This window comes from Mandrillus leucophaeus, unplaced genomic scaffold, assembly GCF_000951045.1.
Source record: "Mandrillus leucophaeus isolate KB7577 unplaced genomic scaffold, Mleu.le_1.0 Scaffold615, whole genome shotgun sequence".
Lineage (NCBI taxonomy): Eukaryota > Metazoa > Chordata > Mammalia > Primates > Cercopithecidae > Mandrillus > Mandrillus leucophaeus.
Genome location: NW_012106642.1, coordinates 2,045,665 through 2,069,137, shown reverse-complemented (window position 1 = coordinate 2,069,137; position 23,473 = coordinate 2,045,665). Strand labels below are relative to the sequence as shown.

At 36.9% G+C, this 23,473-nt stretch overlaps 1 protein-coding gene across 4 annotated transcripts in view; it reads right to left on the bottom strand.

Annotated features, from left to right (window-relative positions):
- The window catches only part of LOC105553901, a 101,301-nt gene extending 79,172 nt beyond the window's left edge, over positions 1-22,129 (bottom strand). Inside the window, exons 1-2 of one of the 4 annotated variants that reach the window (XM_012000082.1) lie at positions 20,267-22,129; positions 18,152-18,229 (exon numbers count right to left, since the gene is read on the bottom strand). In XM_012000082.1, the coding sequence (XP_011855472.1) occupies positions 20,289-20,681 (393 nt within the window). In that variant the 5' untranslated portion in view covers positions 20,682-22,129 and the 3' untranslated portion in view covers positions 18,152-18,229; positions 20,267-20,288. Of the gene's footprint in view, positions 1-18,151; positions 18,230-19,320 lie in introns of those variants that run through there. The other 3 variants (XR_001008234.1, XR_001008233.1, XM_012000081.1) reach the window with 3 other exon arrangements.
- Between the last annotated feature and the right edge of the window lie 1,344 nt (positions 22,130-23,473).

Sequence of the window (23,473 nt, the reverse complement as noted above, 5' to 3'; positions counted from 1 at the left end):
ATAAGTGGGAGCTGAACAATGAGAACACATGGACACAGAGAAGGAAACAACACACACCAGGGCCTGTTGGTGGGTGGGGGATCAGGAGAGGGAACTTAGAGGATGGGTCAATAGGTGCAGCAAACCACCATGGAAAACATGTATCTGTGTAACAAACCTGCACATTCTGAACATGTAGCCAGGTATTTTTTAGGAGAAATTAAAAAAAAAAAAAAAGCCTTAGACATTTTCTAAAGTACTTAGGTATTTGAAAGAAAAAAACATAAAGAGACATGACATAACAGAAAGATAATAGCAAATCTAGGTATGGTGTTTTTGAATCATATTAAAGGAGCTGTCTATAAAGACCTCACTACAAGTGTAATTAGAAGTCTATATTAATGCTGTATTTCTCTCAATTCTTTATTTTTCCATCAGAATTATTTTGTTAAAAAGCCAGTTTAAGAAATGTTTAGTAGTAATTGTATTCAAGGTATATGTGTATTAATAAAATATATATCATAAATATGTAAAGTATATATATTTATAATATATAATGCTTCTAAGTATTATAGTACATATATGTGTACACTTATACTTACATATAAGTCTAAGTATTACATGTCTAAGTATTATAGTACATATACTTATACATGTATACTTATAAGTATATACATATAAATATTAAATTTGTTATATTTATTTACATTTTCTTATATTCATATAAATATTAGATTTATAAATATATAAATATAAATATTAAACATGTTTATAATGTTTATCATAAAATGCTTTCTAAATATTAAGATAACTTTATAGTAAATAATTTTCAGTAACTGAGAAAATCAATTTTGTTAAAATTGGATACATCTACTCATACTTATTTCTAGGTATCTCTACTTCTTTTAAATGAGTGGTCAAATTCAAAATGGTATCAGAATCAGCAAAGCTCAAGATGAAGTCACAAAAAGGAAAACGTAACTCCACAATGTGCGGTAGCTCACGCCTGTAATCCCAGCCCTTTGGGAGGCCAAGGCGGGCAGATCACAAGGTCAAGACATAGAGACCATCCTGGCCAACATGGTGAAACCCTGTCTCTACTAAAAATACAAAAATTAGCTGGGCATGTTGGCAGGTGCCTGTAGTCCAAGCTCCTTGGGAAGCTGAGGCAAGAGAATCGCTTGAACCCAGGATGCGGAGGTTGCAGAGAGCAGAGATCACACAATTGCACTCCAGCCTGGGCAACAGAGCGAGACTTTGTCTCAAAAAAAAAAAAAAAAAAAAAAAAAAAAGTATTTCTGGAAACCAATAACCAATTGCAAAAATATTATTTGGGGAACTGGGCATAATTCTTTGAGTTGGAGGCCCAAAATTCTTTATCCTTTGACCAAGGACTGAAACTCATTTTGCCAGACCTCTGAAATCTCTATTCAAATTCAGGTATGGAACTGTGTGGACATGGAAAGCTGCAACCCAAAAATGAACACAAAGCCCTGGCCAGCCAAGCTGACCATTTCTAGAAATATCTGGCAAATATCAGATACAATTTCATCTTTAACACAGTTAAGTCCTATTAAAATATTTTTCAAGTCTGTCCTTTCTTTTCTATCTCTTCTAAAATGATCCTAGTTTAGATCCCTATTAGCTTGCTCCTCTGAGGTTTAAGATGTCCCTCTGGTACTGAAATTAAGGGTTCAGATTTTCTTCTCAGTGTCTATTACTGGCTCCTCATTTTCTGATTCTCCTCAAATATCAGTGCTCTCAGTGGTATGACTTCATGCCACTGACAATAATCTCCATCTCAGGATTTCCCCCTACTTCCAAATGGTATATGCAACTCACTATAGAGGACTTCTCCCTGAATGTCCCCAAAACACCTCAAACTCAAAAATACAAAGAGGAATTCTTACTTTTTTCTTTCAATCAATCACATTCTTTGTCCTATATTTCCTTGTTTTGGTGAATTTTACTGCAATCTAGTCAACAAGCAAGCTTGCAATCTACACATGATTCTATTTCTTCTTCTTGATATGCTCACATCCAATCAACCAACAATTTATATAAATTAAACATCACCCTGATTGATTCTTCTTCAACCTCCTTGATATTTCTTAGATTCAGGTCTTCATCTTCTCTAATCTAGACTATTTTAACATTTTCTAATTTACTTATATTGCTTTATTCTCATAACTCTTCATTCTGTCTTGCTCAAAGCTGTGAGGTTTTATAAGTGCAAAGTGTATCATGTTCCTTTCTTCTTTTTCCCTTCCTTTTATTTTGCTTAAAAACCTTGAATGGTTCCCCAGAGTCCACAGCCACAGAACTCTTAACAGAGGCACATAAACACTTAGGAAATGTAACAGAGTTTAGGAGTAAATGAATTCACAGAAATTAATACCCCATATTCCTAGAGGATTGAAATTGCCTCATTGTAGGTTTACTTTAAAACAAACTTTATGAAGCAGAAGGCCAGATTCTAATGAATTTAAGACTTCAAAGGAAGTACACTTGCAGAAGGCAGATTAAGCTTATAAATCCACTCTTCTCTGACATTAAGAATACCTTGGAGGAATCTAGCACAGTAGTTGGCACATAACAAAAAATAAGCTTTAAAAAGTATGTTGAATGAATGAAGGTCTGCATAGTAAAAGCAGGAAGCCCAGCAGTCTTCATCCACTTAGCACACAATTATTGGCTCTCCCTTATTTTACAAACATTATTCCACAAGATTGATCACTCAATTTAAATTTCAATTATCACAGTTGGACTTAAAATTTTTTTTCACTCACTGTCTTAAGCTACAGACAAGCTATGGGATACTCTTCAACAATAGCCCTGACCCGTAGTTACTCAGCCTTTCTCCAAAAAGGTTCAGTAACAGAGCATCATTATTGCATAATCAATCTTGATCCATTATCAGAAGCTTCTTTCTTATATTGAGATGGAATCTCAACATACTATAGCTTAATTCTTCTTGTTTATTTATTTATTTTGAGAGAGGGTCTCACTCTTTTGCCGAGAATGAAGTGCAGTGGGGCAATCTTGGCTCACTGCAGCCTCAACCTCCCAGGCTCAAGCAGTCCTCCCACCTCAGCCTCCTGAGTACCTAGGACCACAGGTGCACATACCCATGCCAGACTATTTTTTGTATTTTTTGGAGAGACAGGGTTTCACCATGTTGCCCAGACTGGTCTTGAACTGCTGGCTCAAGCAACCTGCCCACCTCAACTTCCCAAAGTGCTGGGATTACAGGTGTGAGCCACCAAGCCTGGCCAATTCCTTCTTAAGACAGAGATCATTCATGATGTTACATCTCCCAAAATACAGGATCAAAAAGAAAAATGCCACTGGATTCAAACTGTGAAAAGGAACAATTTCAAGAACAACAAAGTAACAATATAAATGTTAACAATGGATTTTTAGGAGCTTAATGGTGATCTGATAGATGGAAAACAAGAAAATCTGATGCTGCCTGCTCTCCAAGCTAAACAGAGAAACACAAACTCTAATAATCTGGGGCTAAGGGAGGGAGCACACAAAAAAGCTCCATGAAAATGTACAAGTACCACTGCAGATATTCTCTTTTATACCTCTCAGTGATGCATACAAGGTTCAGGCCATTATCCTGATTTTACATTCAAGAAAAAATTCTAGAAAAGCTAAATAATCTCTGAATAATCTCAGAGCTAAATAAGAGTTCTTAAGACTCTTTACTAGCAAGCGATAGAGCCAGGAGTAAGGCTACACACCATGGGAATGTCTGGTAAGGAGCCAGGTCTATCTGTATCTCAGTAAGTCTTTAATAACTCATCTTGGCATTCTATAACATCTCACAGACTATATACTTCACTTCATCTTTTGTACTGAACTTGCAGAAGTTCAGTACATAAGATGTAAAGGGGGTACAAAAAACAAAGCTCTCGTGCATTTCTGTTTTGTGGGTTTGTTCTCTCTCATACACACACACATACACGCACTCACATACTTGTTTTTCAAATGTTAACCTTTTAAAAATGTTGGGGAAAATATGGTCAGAAGCTTTCTTTGTAATGTTTTCATTTTAATACTGAGGAGAATTAGTTTCTAAAACATTTTTCTGTGGTAATGACTTTCCCATGTAAATTTACAAAGCAGAATGCAGCTTGCCATTAGTCCTTGATGGAAATGATGCATTTAAAATACCAAACCTAAAAAATAGATTCTGTCCACGATGTTAAGTTACTTTAATGATGGTGCTGATGTCAGGAAGACAGTTGCAGACAGTCTCTCCTCATAATCAAATTAGTTGAGTCTGAACACATGTGGATGCTAATGCACGCCACTCGGAAAAAAAAAAAAAAAAAAGACCTAAATGATTCAGACTGTAGGCCTTAGTAATCATGAACATAGTTATTGGACTGAAAAATGAAACAACTCTTGAGAGTGCTGAGTGAGAGATAAAGCCCAGGGGCAGGACTGGCACAATGACACCCAGTTTATAATGTACTCATCCTTGTCTACTGGTGAAAAATTGCTGGCCTATTGATTCCGACAAAAACCACTGCCAAATGATTCATGTTTCTCTTATTACTAATTTTCTGTTTAGATGTTATCAATCCACAGCATTTCATATTTATCTTTAATAGTACTACAAATTTGAATTCATGAAATGAGATCCACAGGATTCTCCTCCTGAAGTTCTTCCTGCCCCATATCAGTACATACGCCTAAATCAATGGCTGTACATCACAGTACATTATGTGAAAAGAACTCAGTCTACAAGCCAGTGTGGGGCACATGACCTCAATTATAATTAAACAATAAAGAAGAATGCAAATCAAAACAGTCAGGGAAACTAGCCTTTTTTCCTTTATACTAAACTTCAGTATTCTTAAATGTGTTTCAGCAGCATAAATTAATTATACAATTAACAAGAAAACTACTGACCCATGTAAACTAAAAATCTTAGTAGCTTTCTCATACATAATTTTAGGATTAAAGCTTTCTTATTTTGTTTCATATTAATATTTTAAATTATAAACTTCCTTCTACCATATTTTATTTGTGTAAAAAAAAATTCTCGAAAAAGGAGATGTATCTCACTTCAAATTATACAATGTTTTAAACTGGTGTGTATTTTCTTCTGAAAACATACAACTTTTTGATGGAGATATGTCAAAACAGAAATTAATTCTGTCTCCTAGTTTATATCTTTTCTAAGTCACAAATTACATACTATGTTGAAGTTGTTCTACCTGTATTTATCATTGTGGATACATTTATTTTCATAAAATATCATATTTGTTCATCAAAATGAAAATAGCATATAATTTTACTGTAAAATTTAAATACAACAATCCAAAAATTATAGTTTCACGACACAATAATACTAGCTATCATTTATTGACCACCTACAAAATCATTATTTTCCTTCAATAATTCTGCTTCTATTGTATTTATTCTGTTGATAAATGGTACAAACATCCAAGTTACCAAAACCAGAAAACTCAGAATCAAGATATACACCATTCTCCTGCCTACATCCTACTGTCTCCCTCCCACAATTATTGATAGTCATCAAATATACAAAAAGTACAAAACATTATTTCCTCTTTAATATTTCTGGAATAAAGTCATTTCCCATGGTCATCCCTCTAAACTAGGCTTTCACCTCCTCTTGCCTAGACATATTGGCAGACATCAACTCAGCTCTTTCTAAAACGCAGATGATGACATCTTGTCACCAACTCCATTATAACCTTTGTTAAATGGTTTTGAATTGCTCTTAGAATGAAGTACAAACTTTGGATTGCAAAGTCTGACAAGATGACTTCCTGACTCACTGGCTTCATCTCCAGCAATTTTAGTCCCTCTTTTCTTTCTACCCTATTCTCTAGCTCTATTTTCAGTCTCCTATTCTGTAGCTAAACCATACATTCTCTCCTCCTGCTTACACACTTGACCCACTCTCTGCACACTCTCATTGCTTTCTACCAAGAAATCTTCCCTCACAACTAGAATGTCAAATCCCCTGCCAAGAGAACCTTTTTATAATACCCCAGCAAGAAATACCACAAGAGATCAAATGTCTAACAGTTTAAGTTACCAAAGAAAGACAAAATGATGAAATCAACTGCCAAAATTAGGACAACTTTGAATATGGTATTTTGATTAAGAAATCGGTTTTAGTTTTCTTTAAAAAAAAAAAAAGAAAAAAAAAGAAAAAAAAAACTATTTAAAGTTAAAACTTAGACTACCCTAAGGGCTGAAATGTTCTCTAAGGTTATCTAGTCCATCTTCTCAGTGAAGAAAAATGTTGTCAAATACTTAAGTGAAAAGTACATGTTGAACAATTAGAAACTATTGACATTAGTAATTTTATATCTTAGGTTTTATTTACCCAAAACTTATCATTTGACAAAACCAAGGAGGAAAAATGGGATTAAGAAGAAATCAAGCCAGGCACGGTGGCTCACACCTATAATCCCAGCACTTTGGGAGGCTGAAGCGGGCGGGACACTTGAGGTCAGGAATTCAAGACCAGCCTGGCCAACATGGTGAAATCCACTAAAAATACAAAAATCAGGCAGGCGCGGTGGCACATGCCTGTAATCCCAGCTACTGAGGAGGCGGAAGCAAGAGAATCACATGAACCCGGGAGGCAGAGGCAGCAGTGAGCTGAGACTGCGCCACTCCACTTCAGACTGAGCGAGAGAACGAGACTGTCTTGAAAATAAATTTTGAAAATTTTCTAAAAAAAGAAGAAATCAAACTATCTCACCTATCATTTTAACTATCCTGACAAATCAAATCAGGCAAAAGTCAAAGCAATATGCAGACAAAACACAGTCAATGGGTGTGGTATCACCATATATATTGTTTTTCATCCACAGTTCCTGTCTCCCAACTTTCATAGTCCTTGTTACAATGCTGGGGCACTTTAGGCCTCAGGAAACCTCTCTGACCTCCTGTCCGTCCTTTACCTGTCCAAGCAGGACTCTAATTTGATTGTGAATCAAAACACTCATTACAGATAGAGTCCTCCCCCATACCCTAAAGGAAGGAATGCTACACAGAGGAGCCAAGAAAAGTCTGAACGGACAGGCCTGTCTGGGTTTAGATCATATGCTTTGTCCAGTCACATTTCTACACAGTTGTCAATCATGCCTATATAATGAAGCCTCCCTCAAAACCCAAAAAGAGTCCAGAGAGCATCCTTCTGGATAGCTGAACATGTAGAGGTTCTTGGAGGGTGGCCCGCCCAGGGAAGACATGTAAGTCCCTATACCTCGCCCTATATGCATCTCTTCATCTGCATCCTTTCTATTATCCTTTATAATAAACTGGTAAACATAAGTAAGTGTTTCCTTGCATTCTGTGAGCTGATTCAGCGAATTAATCAAATCCAAAGAGGGAATCATGGGAACCCCAGCTTGAAGTCAGTCGGTCAGAAGTTTCAGAGGCCCAGACTTCCAACAAGTGTTGGAGGGGGATGAGGGGCAGTCTTGGGAAATGAGCCCTCAACGTGTGGGATCCGACATTATCTCTAGATAGATAATGTCAGAATTGAATTAGAGGACACTCATTTGCTGTCCACTGTTTATTGATGGGGGGAAAAAAACACATATTTGGTCACAGAAGTCTTCTGTGCTGATTGTTGTTGTATGAGAGCAGAGGAAAAACATAGTTTGAGAGCTTTTCCTTAAACAATGCATTAATTTTTATGCTTTATCTGACTGAAGAGGATAAAATGAACAAATGTCTTATCATACAGGAGGTACAAGTAGCTATGCCTAAGAGCAGGAAATGAGTAGCTCATTGTGCCATCAGAGGGACAAAAAAGAAGGAATCAAGCATCTGCCAGGAATCTAGGAATTCAGGTAATTCAAAGGTGTTACATTCTCACTTGTAAAGAGAACTACCAAAGCTGGCTTAATTGTCCAGTTGGCATTCAACGGCACACTTTTTCAGCTAGGACGGTGGTTGAGACGCATTACTTCCCATCCTACCAATTGCCCTGGTTCCACTGCTTTCTGGCTATGGAGACAGACAAGTTTCTTTATAATTTGTAAACTGTAAAAAACATTTAGCATGATGCTTAGGACATAGCACTCTAAATACTATTCTTATTATCTTTACTCTCTTGTTCGAAAAATCCATTTTGGTGTCAAATCATAGGTATAAGAAAATAGATTAGGGAAAGGGTACAGATGCTATGAAGATCTTAATAGAGAGAGACAAATTAAGGAAGGGTGCTATTTTTACTTTATCTGATTATTTCAGCACAAGTGGGAGTTGGAAATTGAATTATCTAGATATACATTCTCTCCCTCATTTTATATCTGCTGTGAGCCAAGTTATATTTTCTATTATAATTTCCAAACTCTTCCATAAGCAGAGTTCCTTTATGATAATTTCCATACCAGGCAGCATTTATTCTCATTCAAAAACCCACAAGAATGTGGCTCCCTTTTAAAACAAGAAAAGGTCACCAGAGGGTACTCCTATTCTGTAAGGGCAGAGGGGGGCCCCAGGACAATCTCTAAGCAATCATTTCCAAAAGAACAGTAATCCTCTGAGAATTGCAGCACTTTGTATTCTCTGGTCTCCCTTGCCTAGCTTCCCCAGTGTGGTGACTTCCTTAGTTGCCATGAATGAAGGTCATGATCTCATAAAGAAAGCATCTCAAGCATGTTTATTGCATTCTTATGCAAAAAACTAATATGCACAAGTCAATCACAGTAATGTAGGAGGTCTTGTTACTTCAAATGTTGCCATCAATAACTGCTTCTCTAATGTCTCTATCACTTTCTTTAGGTTTCCCAGTTATTGGCTACGTTTCTCTCCAACCCAATCTCCATGCTTTTAACATCCACACTGAAAACAATTCTAATACATTAGCCTTTCTCAGTCTTGACCAATGACCCGGTTGCCACACAGCTTTACTGCAGGCTTTCAGCATCTGTGACATTCCCACCTACAGTTTCACCAACTCTCTTTAAGTGCACTGCCTACACAACCTCTGGCTTTTCATTTCTCACATCGCTCATTCCCAGCAAACCTGCCCATTATGACACTTTGCCTATTCTTTCAGCAGATTAGGTTAGTCCTGGTTCTGCTTGCCTCCACCTCCTGCTTAAACTACTTGGTTAACTATTTCAGCTAAAGCGAGCTATAATACTCCAAAATATATTTCATCCCTGCTCTTGTCAATTCTCAGATTTGGGTTATTCCTACCACCTTTAGGGCAAAAAGACAAAGAGAGATATATCTCCTTATTTTGATTAGACCACATTACAAAAACCAATATGCATACTGCTAAGTCATTGTAAAGGGTGGGTCAGGTCAAGAACCTGGTAGCAGAAAAAGATTAAATTGCTAATGGTTCCAGTGAACTAGAGTTTTATAAAACTAGTGTTGAAAAAAATGATTCATGACATTGTTAAAGAACAGGAAGGCAAACTTTATTCAAGACCATCATAATAGGTGTTGGGACCACTACAATGGGGTTTTGCAGTGAGTAAGAAAAATTAGGCTCAACTTCAAATGCTACAAGAAAAGGTAGAAATTTGTGGCCAAATAGCAGGATGTAAGACAGTGGAAGAAAAATTACTAGTTAGGATTCTTGCTGAATGAAGGTCAGGGTGATGAGATATCATCTGGGAAATGGTGGAGGGTGAGGATCCTGATTAGACATAGAGTTGTCAAATATTGAGGATGGCCAAAGTGACTTAGAAGAATTCTTGCTAAATTTGGCAATGCAGATTAGAACACAGAAGCCCAAAAGTCAAGACCTGGTTGAGAAGAGGATGCACAAGAGCCTGGCCAGGATTTGATCAAGGAGAAAATCTTTGTCACTAGCTCTTACTTAAAAGTTTACTATATGTCTGTATTTTTTTATACCTCTGTGAGTGGAACTACAGTTTACCATTTTTTAAAATTTTACTTGTATCAGCTTTATCTTTTATATTTAAATAGTTACAAATTAGTCTTAACATCACAGTATAAGTTTTAAATTACTCAGACCAGGCACTGAAATTTCTTCAATGTTTCTTTATGTATATTTAATGTATCCAATACACTAAAGATACCACACAGCCAATAAATAGTGGTATAATTTTGTGAACTGATTAGATTACAAATTTATATTTCAAAAATTTTTAAATTTAGTTCTCTATTGTCTAAGCCTGTTAGATTATTCCTAGTTTTGCTAGTCTCTACCTCCTGCTTAATTTATTTATTTAAAAATGAATTTAGTTAAGAAGATGATTGACATATCTACTGTATTAAAAACTTAATGCATGGCGATTTGAATAATAAATTTTTATAGACTAACAGCACTAACCATATCTAAAATTTATAAAACCTAAGTAGTCTATAAAGTTTCTTCAATAATCTAAATTACTACTTCTAAAACTTTTACTTACAAAATTAAGATACCATTTAATAATGGCTATAATTAGGATACTATTTTAAGTAGCCAAATATTTTATTCAAGTTGGTTTGAAAAAGAAAGAAATTCATTATCTCACACAGCAGTAAATCCAGAAATATAGTAGGGAGTCAAGAACCGAATGATTCCATCAAGTACCCAAGATTTTTATATTTTTTTCTGCTATTTTAAGGCATTTGTTTTGCCCTCAAGCTGAATCTCCTTGTGACAAAAGATGATCCCTGTATCAATTTGAAGCATATATTCCAGATAGGACAAATATCAAAAGCCAACATGTGCTTTCTCATCCAATGTTCACTTGCTAAGTGGAACTAAATCTTTTCTACCCACTTCCCCTTAGTCCTCCCATTTCACCTGACATGTGATATATGACTATAACTCGGACAAGGAACAACCATTTCCAAGGGGCACAGAAACACTAAGATTTTTAGCTGAACCTAATCTAAAATTCCCTTGAATTAGGAGTCGGATTGATTTCCCCTGAGTTATGTGGGAAAGACTGTACATTTGAATAACACCAGGGAAAAGAAGAATAAGGAATAGATTTCAATAATGTATGTCACAGTACAAGGAAGGTGACATAGCTCTCAAAAGTGAAAACATGCTTCTTGCAAATGGATATGCAAGAAATGGAAAGAAGAGTTAACTTCAGGTACAAATCACACCTGGTTTAATCCAGTGTCATTAAGTGTCATTAAAAGGGAACTTGGAGCCAGGTACAGTGCTCACACCTGTAATCCTAGCACATTGGCAGGTCAAAGCCAGAGTATTGTTTAAGCCCAGGAGTTCTAGACCAGCCTGGGCAACACAGTGAGAACCTGTCTCTACAAGAAATTGTAAAAGTTTAAAAATTAGCCATGCATGGTGGCATGCACCTATAGTTCCAGCTACTTGGGAGGCTGAAGTGGGAGGATCACTTGAGTCCAGGAGTTTGAGGCTGCAGTGAGCTATGATTGCACCAGTGCACTCCAGGCTGAGTGACAAAGTGAGACCCTGTCTCTAAAATAAATAAATAAATAAACAAATAAACAAATAAACAAACAGGAACCTGGACATTCAACAGGACAGGGAAGCAAATAAGTGTCAGTGGTGCTTGATGCTTACCATTACAGAAAACACAAAGTGAAGTCAAAAGCCAGAAAGAGACTGAAATACCATTATTTCTTATTGTGATCTTGACAGTATTGTCAATTTTCAAGTACAAAACTATTACCTTAGACCCATCCCTGGAATTTCAAGGTGGTTCAGACCTACTAAACTGATTTATAAATGTGAAGCTCTATATATTAACTATTTTAAATTAACACGTTTAAAGAGGCTGCTCTTGTCATATATTTCAAAAATAAAGTTGAATCATTAGTTTCAAATAAATCAAACATCAATAAGAAACTAATTTTAAAATAGTGTATCTCACAGAATGGTCAAGCCAAGCAAAAAGAAGGGAATATAGGGAAATAAATTATGTCATATATGTTTTAATTATAGGTCCCCTTCATAAGATAGTAATTTGTTATACTTGTATATATTCCAAATTTATTTTCCAAACTTCTTAGCAAACATTTACATTTTTTATCAACAATGGTCAGTAAGTAATGCACACCATATAACCAAATATATAATCTTAAATAAGTCAATGACGCATAAAAAAACTATCAAGTTTCCATATGTTCAGGAAAAAAATATTTTTTTCAATATTATTCATAAAAATTGTTAATACTGGCACCGTTACTTATTACCAAGTAGGAGATAACTATTAACATATCTGTTCTTTAGATATGAAAAATAAACAAATATAAGACAAGATGCACAGTCAAATCATAACTCCTCCCAATATAGTTAATGATGTGAAAAAGATAAACTATTTTTTTAATCTGCATGTTCTGAAATTAAATATAAATATGAAATCGAGAGCACAACCTACTCCTTGTGATTCCAATTACATGCTGATCAGGTCTGGAGAAATGGAAAAATAAATAAAAACAAGATGGATGTTTTGCAAGATAATCCAGCTAAAATTATTCAGCTAAAACTAATAATCTAGCTAAAACTCCTCTATGTAATTACTAATGGTTATTCATGAACATGGAAACATAAAGGAGGAACATCTCTATAATTGTAAAATCCACAAGTTGTTCTCTTAAACCATATTCATGGCTTCATGCCTTCTTGCCTTCCCCACCTGCTCTGACTGAAACTGTCCCTTTTCAATGCCTGCCCAACTCATCCTCATCCTCTGTGACTTGGTGTAAGAATCACCTCCACACATTCTTTCCATACACTGCTTCCCTTCACCCTGTGAATACCCCCCTTCCCCACCCCTCCTTCCTCAACATCCTCTGCACTGTACCTCAGAATTATATAGAAATACCAAGTTCTATTTAAGTTAAAAAGAGGAGATCTCTGTCACCAGCTAATCACGCAACTACAAAAAGAACAAGTGTTATTTGATAAATATTTATTAAATTCAACTGTATCATATCAGAATCTCTTCATTTACAGATTCACAGTTTAAACACAGTTATATTTCCCAAAATGAGAAGGGGGGAAAGATTTCAAATGTATATAAGTGAACAGAAAATCATTGAATAAAGATGAAATCTCATTGAATAAGCATATCTCAAAGAAAGATTCATTATATTGTAGGATACAGTAAACTCCTCTTCAAAAAACCAATATGTTAGCATGTTGAGCTTCCCTGTTCTTTGTTCTCCATTTTAAAATTTAACTTCCTCGTTCTTTACATGTCCTTGTCCCTAGTTTCAGTAAACAATCCCCTCCTATCCTCTATCACTTGCTCTGTCCTTAGTCGCCTGCTCTGTCCTTAGTCACCTGCTCTGTCCTTAGTCACTTGCTCTATCCTTAGTCATCCTTGGTCACCTGCTTTGTCCTCAGTCATCCTTAGTCACCTGCTCTGTCCTTAGTCACCTGCTCTGTCCTTAGTCATCCTTAGTCACCTGCTCTATAACCATACTTCCCACAAAACTACTCACCCTTCCACTCCAGCTCATATCCCTGCTCTCTTTAAAATAGTCAGAATTATCTTAGACTGTGCGGCCCAACCCTAGCCAATAGGGGAAAGTCACAGCAGTAGGGATTAGCTGCATTAATAGTAAGATCCCTTTCTCCTCCCTTGTCTGGTGTGCTCTCGCCATTGCTCCATCCGCGAGACACACCCTTCTATAGAAGTAAATTGCCTTGCTGAGAAAACTTTTGCCTGAGTGCTATATTCACTTGGCAGCACTGAGCATTTACTTCCAACAACATCAAGTCTAAAATGTTGTTTTCTAAAACCTTATCTGTGCTACTTAGGAAATTTTATTCTTCCAAATTGATCATGAATGTAATCAACTAAACCTATGATAACTCAGACTTTACAAATGTAGTAGTTCTTCCTCTAAAATGATTAAAGACATTAGCAATATGAGACATCTTACTGATTTAATGTTAAGAAGTTTAAAGGTTTTTCTCCTATATATCCAGTAATGGTGATGCATTAAAACAGAAAAAAATAACTCATAAAAATTTAAAGCAATAGCCATTGTTATTCTAAAATGATGCTATTTTATAAATCCAAAATACCGACAGACTTTTGCCTTTTCAGATTGCATTTATATAATTTCAAATAAAATTTGTGTACTCAAATGTGATTCCTTAAAAATTCTCTCAAACTGTATTCTGAGCGACTACAATCCATAAACACCCTCTAATTATATTTACTTAACATATTCAGCATAGAAATAAATTGCTTTGAAATTAATTCAGTTATGCAATTACTCTTTCTAATTAGTCAAACTTTCTCTGAATTTATTTGCACTACTAGTAAAGTTCAATATTTATGTTATTGGACATCTTTATGACTATAATAACACACATCACCAAGGAGTAAAAGGAGAGTTTGATCATCAACCAAAGTCCTTTATTACTACACAGCTCCTCAAAGTAGACAAAAATAAAATAAATTACAGAGCATAACACATACTTTGACCTTTAAAGACACTTCACAAAATACTCTGTTTCTTAAACAAAACTCTCATTAGTACTTATAACCCTATGTTTTAACTCATGAGGTTGAAATCTGGGTAAATTAACCTACTTGCTATTAAAATTTTACCTAAAACTTGGTATCTCTTGATGGTTATAAATGGCTATGAAAAAATTGAGAAGCTAAAATCACATTTATTCTCTTATTTCAATGTTTTACCCCAAATTTGCATGTTTGCTACCATACTACAAATGTTCTGTTTGATATTTGCTAAAATTATATTTAAAATTGATATTATCTCATTTAAATATAAATCAAATGAGAACAATAGTTATTATCTCATGAAATATTATATGGCTATAAACAGGCAAATCATTAATGATTCAGTCAGTAGATTATATATGCTGTTAAATGATTGTCTTTATTTCTGTAAGAGAGGAGAGTGAAGACTGAGCCCACAGTCTTCAAGCTACAGACTTTGTAGCTCTGTCAAAGTTTAAGATCCTTGATGTTCCTGGAGGACTGGTGGATGAAGTTTCAAGAAATGCATCAATTGTAACACCCAATATTAAGAAAAAGCTGTACCATACCAGGAAAACACTACATTTGTATAAAATTCTCACTTCACAATACCTTCTAAACTTATCAGTAGTATCTAACTTCTAAATAGTGAATTTACCCTCTTACAGTAGTTAACTGCACATGTGCTTGTGTTCTACTTAAGAAGAGTAGAAAAGGCTTCCATGAGTATGCCATCATTGGAGACAACAACCAAGAATGTAGGTAGAAGATCTTGCCAACTATTTTTCTCTTCTTTCAGAGATATAAATAGAAGTCTAAAAACACTTCTAGAATTTGGAAAAAAGGAAAAAAAAAAAAGGATTTCTAGGATTTCTAGCAATACTTATGTGGGAAACATTTTTAATTAGTTGTTAAAATTGGGCTCAAAAATATCAATTAACTGAAGCTATTTTTCCCTACAGAAAAACTATAGCACTAATAGAGAAACATCAAAGAATATATATGTATCATAAGTATGCACACATAGAAAGAGAGAAAGAAATGGAGACAGAGAGGGAGAGACAGACAGAGAGAGAACGACAGAGACAAAGGGAGAGACAGAGAGAAAGTAGTCCCCCAAAACATGGAAGTTTCTAAGGTCTACTCTGAACTTCTTCATCAGGAGGCATGTGATACATCTGATGTATAGGTATATTTATATAATGTTAATAGCGAAAAAAAAAAAAAACAACATGAAATAAAGGCAGGTATTGAAATCTAGATGCACTCTCTTAGTTGCATCCTAGAAAATACATACAAGGTTATTCAAAACTTCCTTTAAAAAGCCATATTAATCTTTACAACTTAGCACAAAATACACTGAAAATCACAATGTCTATAAAAGTTAAGTTACTTATTCATATTATGTGTGCAAATCAGGGCAGCCTTTTCAAAACTATTCTTAAGTATACAATATTGAAAGACAAAACTAAATTCAAATTCACCATAACTATACCATTTCAATGTAAACAGAAAATTGACACTTATTGTCCCACACAATATTTGAGTCAATTTACTGTCCTCTGATGACAATTAATCATGCATGGTAAGCATCATTAGAGTGGCTGAAAACATTTCTTAAGCATAAAACAAACAAAAAACTAGCAAATAACAGGGCCTGAAAACAGTATAAGCATTGTTTTCTAAGTCTTACTCTGGAACAATGACTTTTAGCCATTGTCTTTAAAAATAAAGGACTGATTTCAATTTCATATCCCCAGTGTTTGAAAGTGAAGTGATTTCTCTGTTCAAAGTTTATACCATTTTTTCCTCTTCAAATCTGTGTATATTTTCGACTCTTATAGAAAAAAGTTTAAGTTTCCTGATCTCTAAATGCATTAAGGCAAACACTATTAGATCCGCCAGCCTCTAATACGTTTAAGGACCACGGCTCATAGCAGTTATGCAGTTAGCTTCTGTAACTATCTTTGAATTCATTATCATATTGAAATAAAATAACTTTTTTTTTATCCTTTAGTGGTTTTAGAAAACAAATTGCAATATCGCGGATTGAATCACAAATACACCACTTTGCTAAGTAAAATTTAAATCACCTACCATTCATCAATGGAGATAAGAATTTTAAGAATTTCTAATTTAAAATGAAAGGTAAAATTTGACATTTTTATTAAAATTACCCTAATATATCCTTGAACAGTTCAAGGATACCCATAGTGTAAGTTTGAGTATAAATTCAACCCAACTACTGTATCCCATATACTCATGCTTTTTACAGATTCACTATTAATGATAATATAAAGTCTAAAAATAAAAGCTATGACTAGGTATTTTAGCAAAAGACTATCCTTTAAACAATTCATCTATACTTATTCTGTTTTCTCTAATAAATTGATCTGTTCACCCGAAAAAGAGTTAAGTTAAATATCCATGACTGTAGCACAATACAATGAAACATAAAAATAGGTAGTATATTTTACTAATTGACATGTCACACTAAAAAGTAAATATTTCACAATTATCATAATGAATCAACAATGAAAAGGTTCATAAATTATAGACAGAAATATAGACAATAAATGATATGTTGGTAAAATGTTTAAGAAGTAAAATAACATGCACAGAAATCACAGAGCTGAGAAGTTTGGTGCTGATGGGAATAGAGGCCTGATGATGCATGATATACATACAACAAATATTGGCTGGATTTATTAATGAATAGCTCCAAAGTCTATCCTCCAAATTCTTAAGAAAATTATTGTGGCCATTGAGAAAAGAAAGTCTGTCTGTATATCATAAATACATTTCAGCCTCTCAAGTATTATTTCTGAGAAGAGAGCCAAGTTCTGTGAATATACTTGGTAATTTCTCATAAAGGTAAAATTAAGCTGCAATTTAATAATAACTGGTCTTGTGTATAAATATAAACTGATATAAAAATAAATGAATTTGTTAATTGTTCTTTTCTGTTTAAGAAAATGACTCAGCCTTAATCATAATAAAATCTCCCCTATATCCTCAAAAATTAAAATTTATGATTAAATTAAAGCTATGATTAAAATGTAAAAGTGGTAATTTTTATAAATTAGATCCAGATATGTCATTATTACATGAGTATTCAACATAGAAGGATTCCTATTTTATCCCCACAAACTCAACTGAGTCAGCTGAGTCAGAAATCCTATGACCTTTATGTCAAAAAGCCTATTAACACTATTTCATGTCTTTAACTCTCACAATAATCTTGTAATTATGTAAAGGAAAGTTTCTTTACTTTGCAAGTGGAAAAACTGAAATCATAGTCAGGGAAAACGTTTGGCTGAGTGTGATTCACAAAGTAAGTCTCAGACAGCAGGCTAATATTCACAGTCTCAAACTCTTAAATACAGAGGAAATATAAAACACATGAGTTTGTTTGTTTGTTTGTTTGTTTTCAACCATTTAACCCCTAAGCCCACAATAGTAAACCTACAACCCACTTCTCTGAAGAAAAAAAAAAAAAGAGAGAGATGAAACATAACTTTAATACATAAAGAAGAGTCTGAGAAGGCTTTGAGTTTCTGGCTGGTTTGGAATTAGGAAGCAGTAAAGGGCAAATGTGTGAAATACTGAGACCATCTCACCTTCCACTTCTTCACATGAAACAGCAAGATCTGTTTATCAGAATCACTTTTGACAAGCACAAAGAAGTCATGCTGGATACGTTTTCTACTTTAATTCCATGACTCAAATCTATGCTGGTTGAGAATATCTAATTGAATTATTCAATTTAGGTAGAAAACCATCTGCTCAAACCACTAAGTCTTCAATTCTTGCTGCTATGAAAACAAAGTAAGGCCAAAGTCAAGGAATTGAAGTTGCAGCAAATCTCGTCCAAGGAGACAAATAGCAACAAAGTGTGGGCATTTGCAAACTCTGATCAGCACAAACAGCATCGGGCCCCCAGCTATTCCACGGCAACACTGATAAGGAAAGTTCAGACTTTGCTCCTGGAGTCCTTTTTGTAATTTCCTCAGTCATATCCAACTGCACTCTATGTTTAGTTTATTTTTTTGCCAAACAGACTGATCTTAGCCACCTAAAAATTCTCATTGCAAAAGAAACCTCTTGTTGAAACCCCAAGTACAACCGACAGCCCCTTTCCAATTATCCCCTGCAACTTCCCCAGTCTCTTTCATGCCTAGCTACTGAGCTCAGTCTAGTTTGGCTGCCGGCCAGGTTCCTCTCTTTTTTTTCCTTGTCAGTCGTAAAAACTTGGAAAACACTCCTGGACAGCTCAAGGAGACCTTTAATTATGCAGTGGGGCAGTACCTTAGCCTGTCTGCTGTTTCCAGCAAAGCTTGTAGTCACCAGCGACTGCACTCTCCCAATTCATGGGTTTTCCAACAAGGCTACTTGTTCATATGAGGGGAAAAGGGAAAGGCTGACAGAGAAAGGGAGTAATTTGCAAATCTGAAGAATTTCCAATTCCTCTCAAAGTTTTCTACTTCCTCACATTCACTCTGTCTAATAATCTCCCTTACTTTAAGCACCTAATCACCCATTTTGTAATACAGACACAAAATCATCAGTATTGTGGTCTCCTGCTAGTCCTAGAATTGAGTCATGACTTGAACATTCTCCGTAACTTTTTATTCTCAAATGTTGGTGTAACATATTTTAAAAGCAGGCACAAAATGAATTTATTAAATCCTTCCAAATTGCATTATATTTTGTCAAACTTGCAGATTGAAACAGTGCATGTAAAATGTGTCTGATTGCAAATGAGAGTAAAGCGAGCTCAGCTGGGAAACAATACTAGGACCCAGGGAGGGGTACCTTGACTGCCAGTCCTCACTCACTTGGAGTTTGCCCAACGTACCAAGTGGACCCGCCAAGCCCAACACCAGCTAAGTCTTCCTTACTCTACCTTGGCACGCTAGTTCCAGCTGCAGCGTCCAGCTTCCTGTTCAAGTCCCATTCAACATCGTAAACACATTCCAAGAAAACCAGCCTGCCCAGAGTTCCCTCCCGCACACAGGGAAGTCAGCGCGGCAGCCGCAGGAGCTGCAGAATAGAAAGAACTGACTGCTCCGGATTCTGATCCGTGTAGTGAGTGAGGCCACGAGAAGCTGGACCCGCCAAGCGAATTTAGCAGTCGCAGCGAGAACCCAAGGGTTCATCACCCCCTCCAAGCCTTGCGCCCTCCAGAAGCAGCTACTTGACCCGCGCGGCAAAAGGGTAACCATGTGGACGCCGCCCCTTCCTTTTGGGCCCTCCCAGCTCTGGGCTTTAAAGTATCCGCGGCCCGGCCTTAGAGCTTCGCGCCTCCCCGCCCCCATGCCCACATTCTCTCCCTGCACCAACAAAAGGGAGGCTGCCCTGGAAGTTCGTTCTTGGGTCGCCTGGCTGTGACCCGACGATGACTTGCCTGCTCAGCCCAGTCTGATCCACGCACCCTCAGCCGGACTGATCCACGGTTGCCCCACCGCCTCCCTGCAGCTCCAGCCCACCGGCCCCCCGCCACCGGACCAAAGTTACCACAAAAGGCTAAGGAGGCTTCTGGAGCCCGGAGACCGCTGCGTCCCCGACCTCGCTGGACTCCCCGCGTCATTCCTCAAGCGCTGCCATAGCAGGCGTCAACAGGTCTTAGCCTCCTTTCGTGCTGGACGACTCCCTGAGCCGTTAGCTGTCCTAATTTTTCACAACCTGCCGGGCAGCGGCTACCCGCAGCTCCGCGCCCGCCTTCCCGGGCACTGGTGGCCGGAGCTGTCCACCCCCGCTGCCCCTCGCGGTATCAGTTTCTAAGCGATTCCACGCTACCTGGAGGGAGCCGGGGCTCGCAGCCAGGGAAGAGCCCAGATAAATCTCCGTACCTCACTGAGAGATGCAGTCAGGTCAAGCTTCGGGCAGGAGCGTGAAGAGCTGCCGGGTCCTCCGAGCCTGGCGATCTCCGCTCCAGCACAGCCGGGGCGCCGTCTCCGAGGCCGAGAGGGAAAGTTTCTCTACGTCAACACGGCGCTGGACTCGGGACCCTCCAGCTTCGGTCCCCTCCCTCTTCGCGCGCTCTCCCCCCTCCCTCCTCTTCCTAATCCGCTGAATCCAAAACTGGCTCTGGCGGCAGCTGGGACGCGGGGCTCGGGACTCCGGGTCGCTCCCGGCCGGGAATGCGGGGCTCCCCCTCTCGGTGAGAAGGAAACTCTCACACACTCCGGCTTGCGCACTTCTGGCGGTCTCCTTGGACACTTCCACACGGGACGCCTGTGTTCGAGCTCGCTGACTTTCCTTCATTAATCTCCGATGGTCGTTATTTGTGGGCCCACTGGGCTATCCCGCGCGTGCACGCGGAACCGGAGGTGGGTAGAGGGTGGAATGAGGGAGAAACCCATCTGCAGAAGGAGGGGCCCTGCCTTACTCAGCCTTTAGCCCGGACAGAAGCAAAACCACAGGCCCCCGCTCCCACCCCACTCGCGCGGCGTTTCCTTTCCAGCCTCGTCCCTGAGACACTAGAACAGGACCATTTGCCTTTTCTTATCTCTGTGTGTTTCCTAACACAATTTTAAAACACCTCTGAGGCTTCATAGAGGGGGAACGTGTCAAAAGAAATACACGAATAAGAGTAAAACATGCCGTCTTCACAGCCTTTATCAAGAAAGCAGGCAGTTGCTGCTGCTCTGGCCGCACCTCAGCAGACTGGTTTGTCCTCATTTGTTTTTTAACTCGGCCTTAATCTCTGGACTTTGTTATGCCTTAAAACAGACACTCACATACACACACGTGAAAATTGCCTTAACTCCCAGACCATACTAATTTGCTCCATTCAGATGCTTATCCCGGAATTAAGGACTTCTGTGTAGGATTTGAGGGAAAAAACAACAGCCCATTCTAATTGACCTTTAGTAGAGTTCTGTATGGGAAAGTGGGCGAAGAGGAGTATCCTCGCATAAGAAGTTCTTAAAGGATGAGAGGACCTTTACTAAAATTCTTGGTGCTGCTGAGAATTTAGTTTACTAAATTTTAGTTTGAGTGTGAAAATAGATGAGAAAAGGAAAAAGGCATTTTGCAAAGCTAGCAGTTATAATGTATTACAATGGATCCAGGGCTTAGAGTCAGACAGACCAGATTACATTCCAAACTCCATCCTTAGGCTTTCTGTGCCTATCAATTATAACTGCCAACAGGAATTATATAATCTAGCTCACGGAGTCACAGTCACATTTACAGGAGTTAAAATAGAGTCGTGATAGGCACAGAGAAAATACTCAATAAGTATTTGGTTCTTATATCCCACCATGTTTTACTGTTATTAGGAGAGAAGGTGGTGCTAGAAATTTTCCCCCAAAGACCCTGTAAGTGAATCAGTTTTCTTCTCCCTAATGCTTTTTCCATTTAAAAAGTCATCACTTCACAATTTTTGAAATGGAAACTATTTGTTTACAGATTAACTAGTTCCAGCTGAACTCTGTTATTTTAAATACAAGGTAATTGAAGTCTAGGGCTCTTGAGTGACTTTCCCCAAATCTCATAGTTTGGAGGTACTAAAGCTAATATCAGAAATCAGTCCTCTTAATAATTTGGCCAGGATCCTCTTTTAACTGTTCTTCCCTTTATCACAACAGTCAAGCATACATAAAAATAATTATATTAATAATCTGAGGACAAATGCTAGTTGTTTTTTCTGTAAATAACTCTTAAGCAATGAATTTAAGAACAATCATTAAAAATTAATGTCATTTAGATGATCACTTGGTATCAATGTGATTATAAAAATAAAACACATGGTAGTCCAGTATTTAGGAATAAGGTAGCTGATGAGATGAACAAATCCATGCTTACATTATATATTTACAGATAGATATTTTGGATTTTTTAGCCATAATATTAAAAGATTATAATAAAGAACTTTCAACTCCCAAGAATACATCAACATACCACTACGGTTGGCTTATCCTAGTTTGAGAACAACTAGATCAGTGTTCAGGACACACAATTCAACTTGAACAAGTTCAGGGCCAAAGAACAAATCAGGCTACAGAGATCAAACTTTCCATCCTGTGAAATAATGGAAAATCCCATAGCATGTATTTATTTCTCATTCATTTGCCTCTAGTACCTGGAAGAAGGTCTTTTTAAAAAATTATTCCTTGCCATACACAATGTTGAAAATCATCTGAACTTTTACATAACTAACTCCCATGTTCTCAGAGATGAGACCCTATATCTTCCTTCTAAGTAGGAGTTATTTACTACTTCGGCCTCATCCTCAGTTTCCTAAAGGCATATCATAGCCTCTTTAGAGATCTATCTTTCCTATCCTTGAGATTTGGAAGATCCTAAAGAGATTTAAAAAATATATATATATGGCTACAAAGCACATCCATCTTGAATGGATAAATGAAGACAGATGAGTCCTCATAACTGTCTTTTTCCAATCGTTACATACAGTGCTAAAGATTACTCATTTTTATATTTTCTCCCATTGTTTAAAGTCTTTAAACTTGCTATTGCTTTGTAATTTTTATAACCTGACTTTTGATATGATCTGCTTTGTGAAATGGCTCAGAGGTATAAAAATCTCAAGAGTGTCAGAACCAAGTTTTTAAAAACAATAAAACTAAATGGAACAAGATTTTAAAACAAATTTATAGCATGCCCCAGGAAGTAAAGAAGGGAGATGCCAAAGAAAAGGGTTGCACAAGCCTGGCAGGGCACTATGATGAGAAATATGCCTAACTTTACCTATTGCAAATACCTCAGATTTCCATTTGAAAGTTCTTCACATTCATCATAGGTGCATATAGACCATAATGGAAACTCAGCAGCTTTCCAGTAATTTAAAAATTAATTTTCTTGCTCAAACCAGAATTAGGTTTCTTTTAACCTGACTAAGGCAACCTTGGCTATGACAAAAAAATGCCTGCTACTTATCTTAAGAAAAACAGTTTTATTTCTGATTATTGCAAAAGCACACAAAAATATGCTGGTTGTTTAGCCCTGTATTTCTGCAAAACCAACATTTAAAGTATTTGACAACTTTTTAAAAACTGTAATGAAAACCAAGATTGAAATCCAAATTTCAGTCA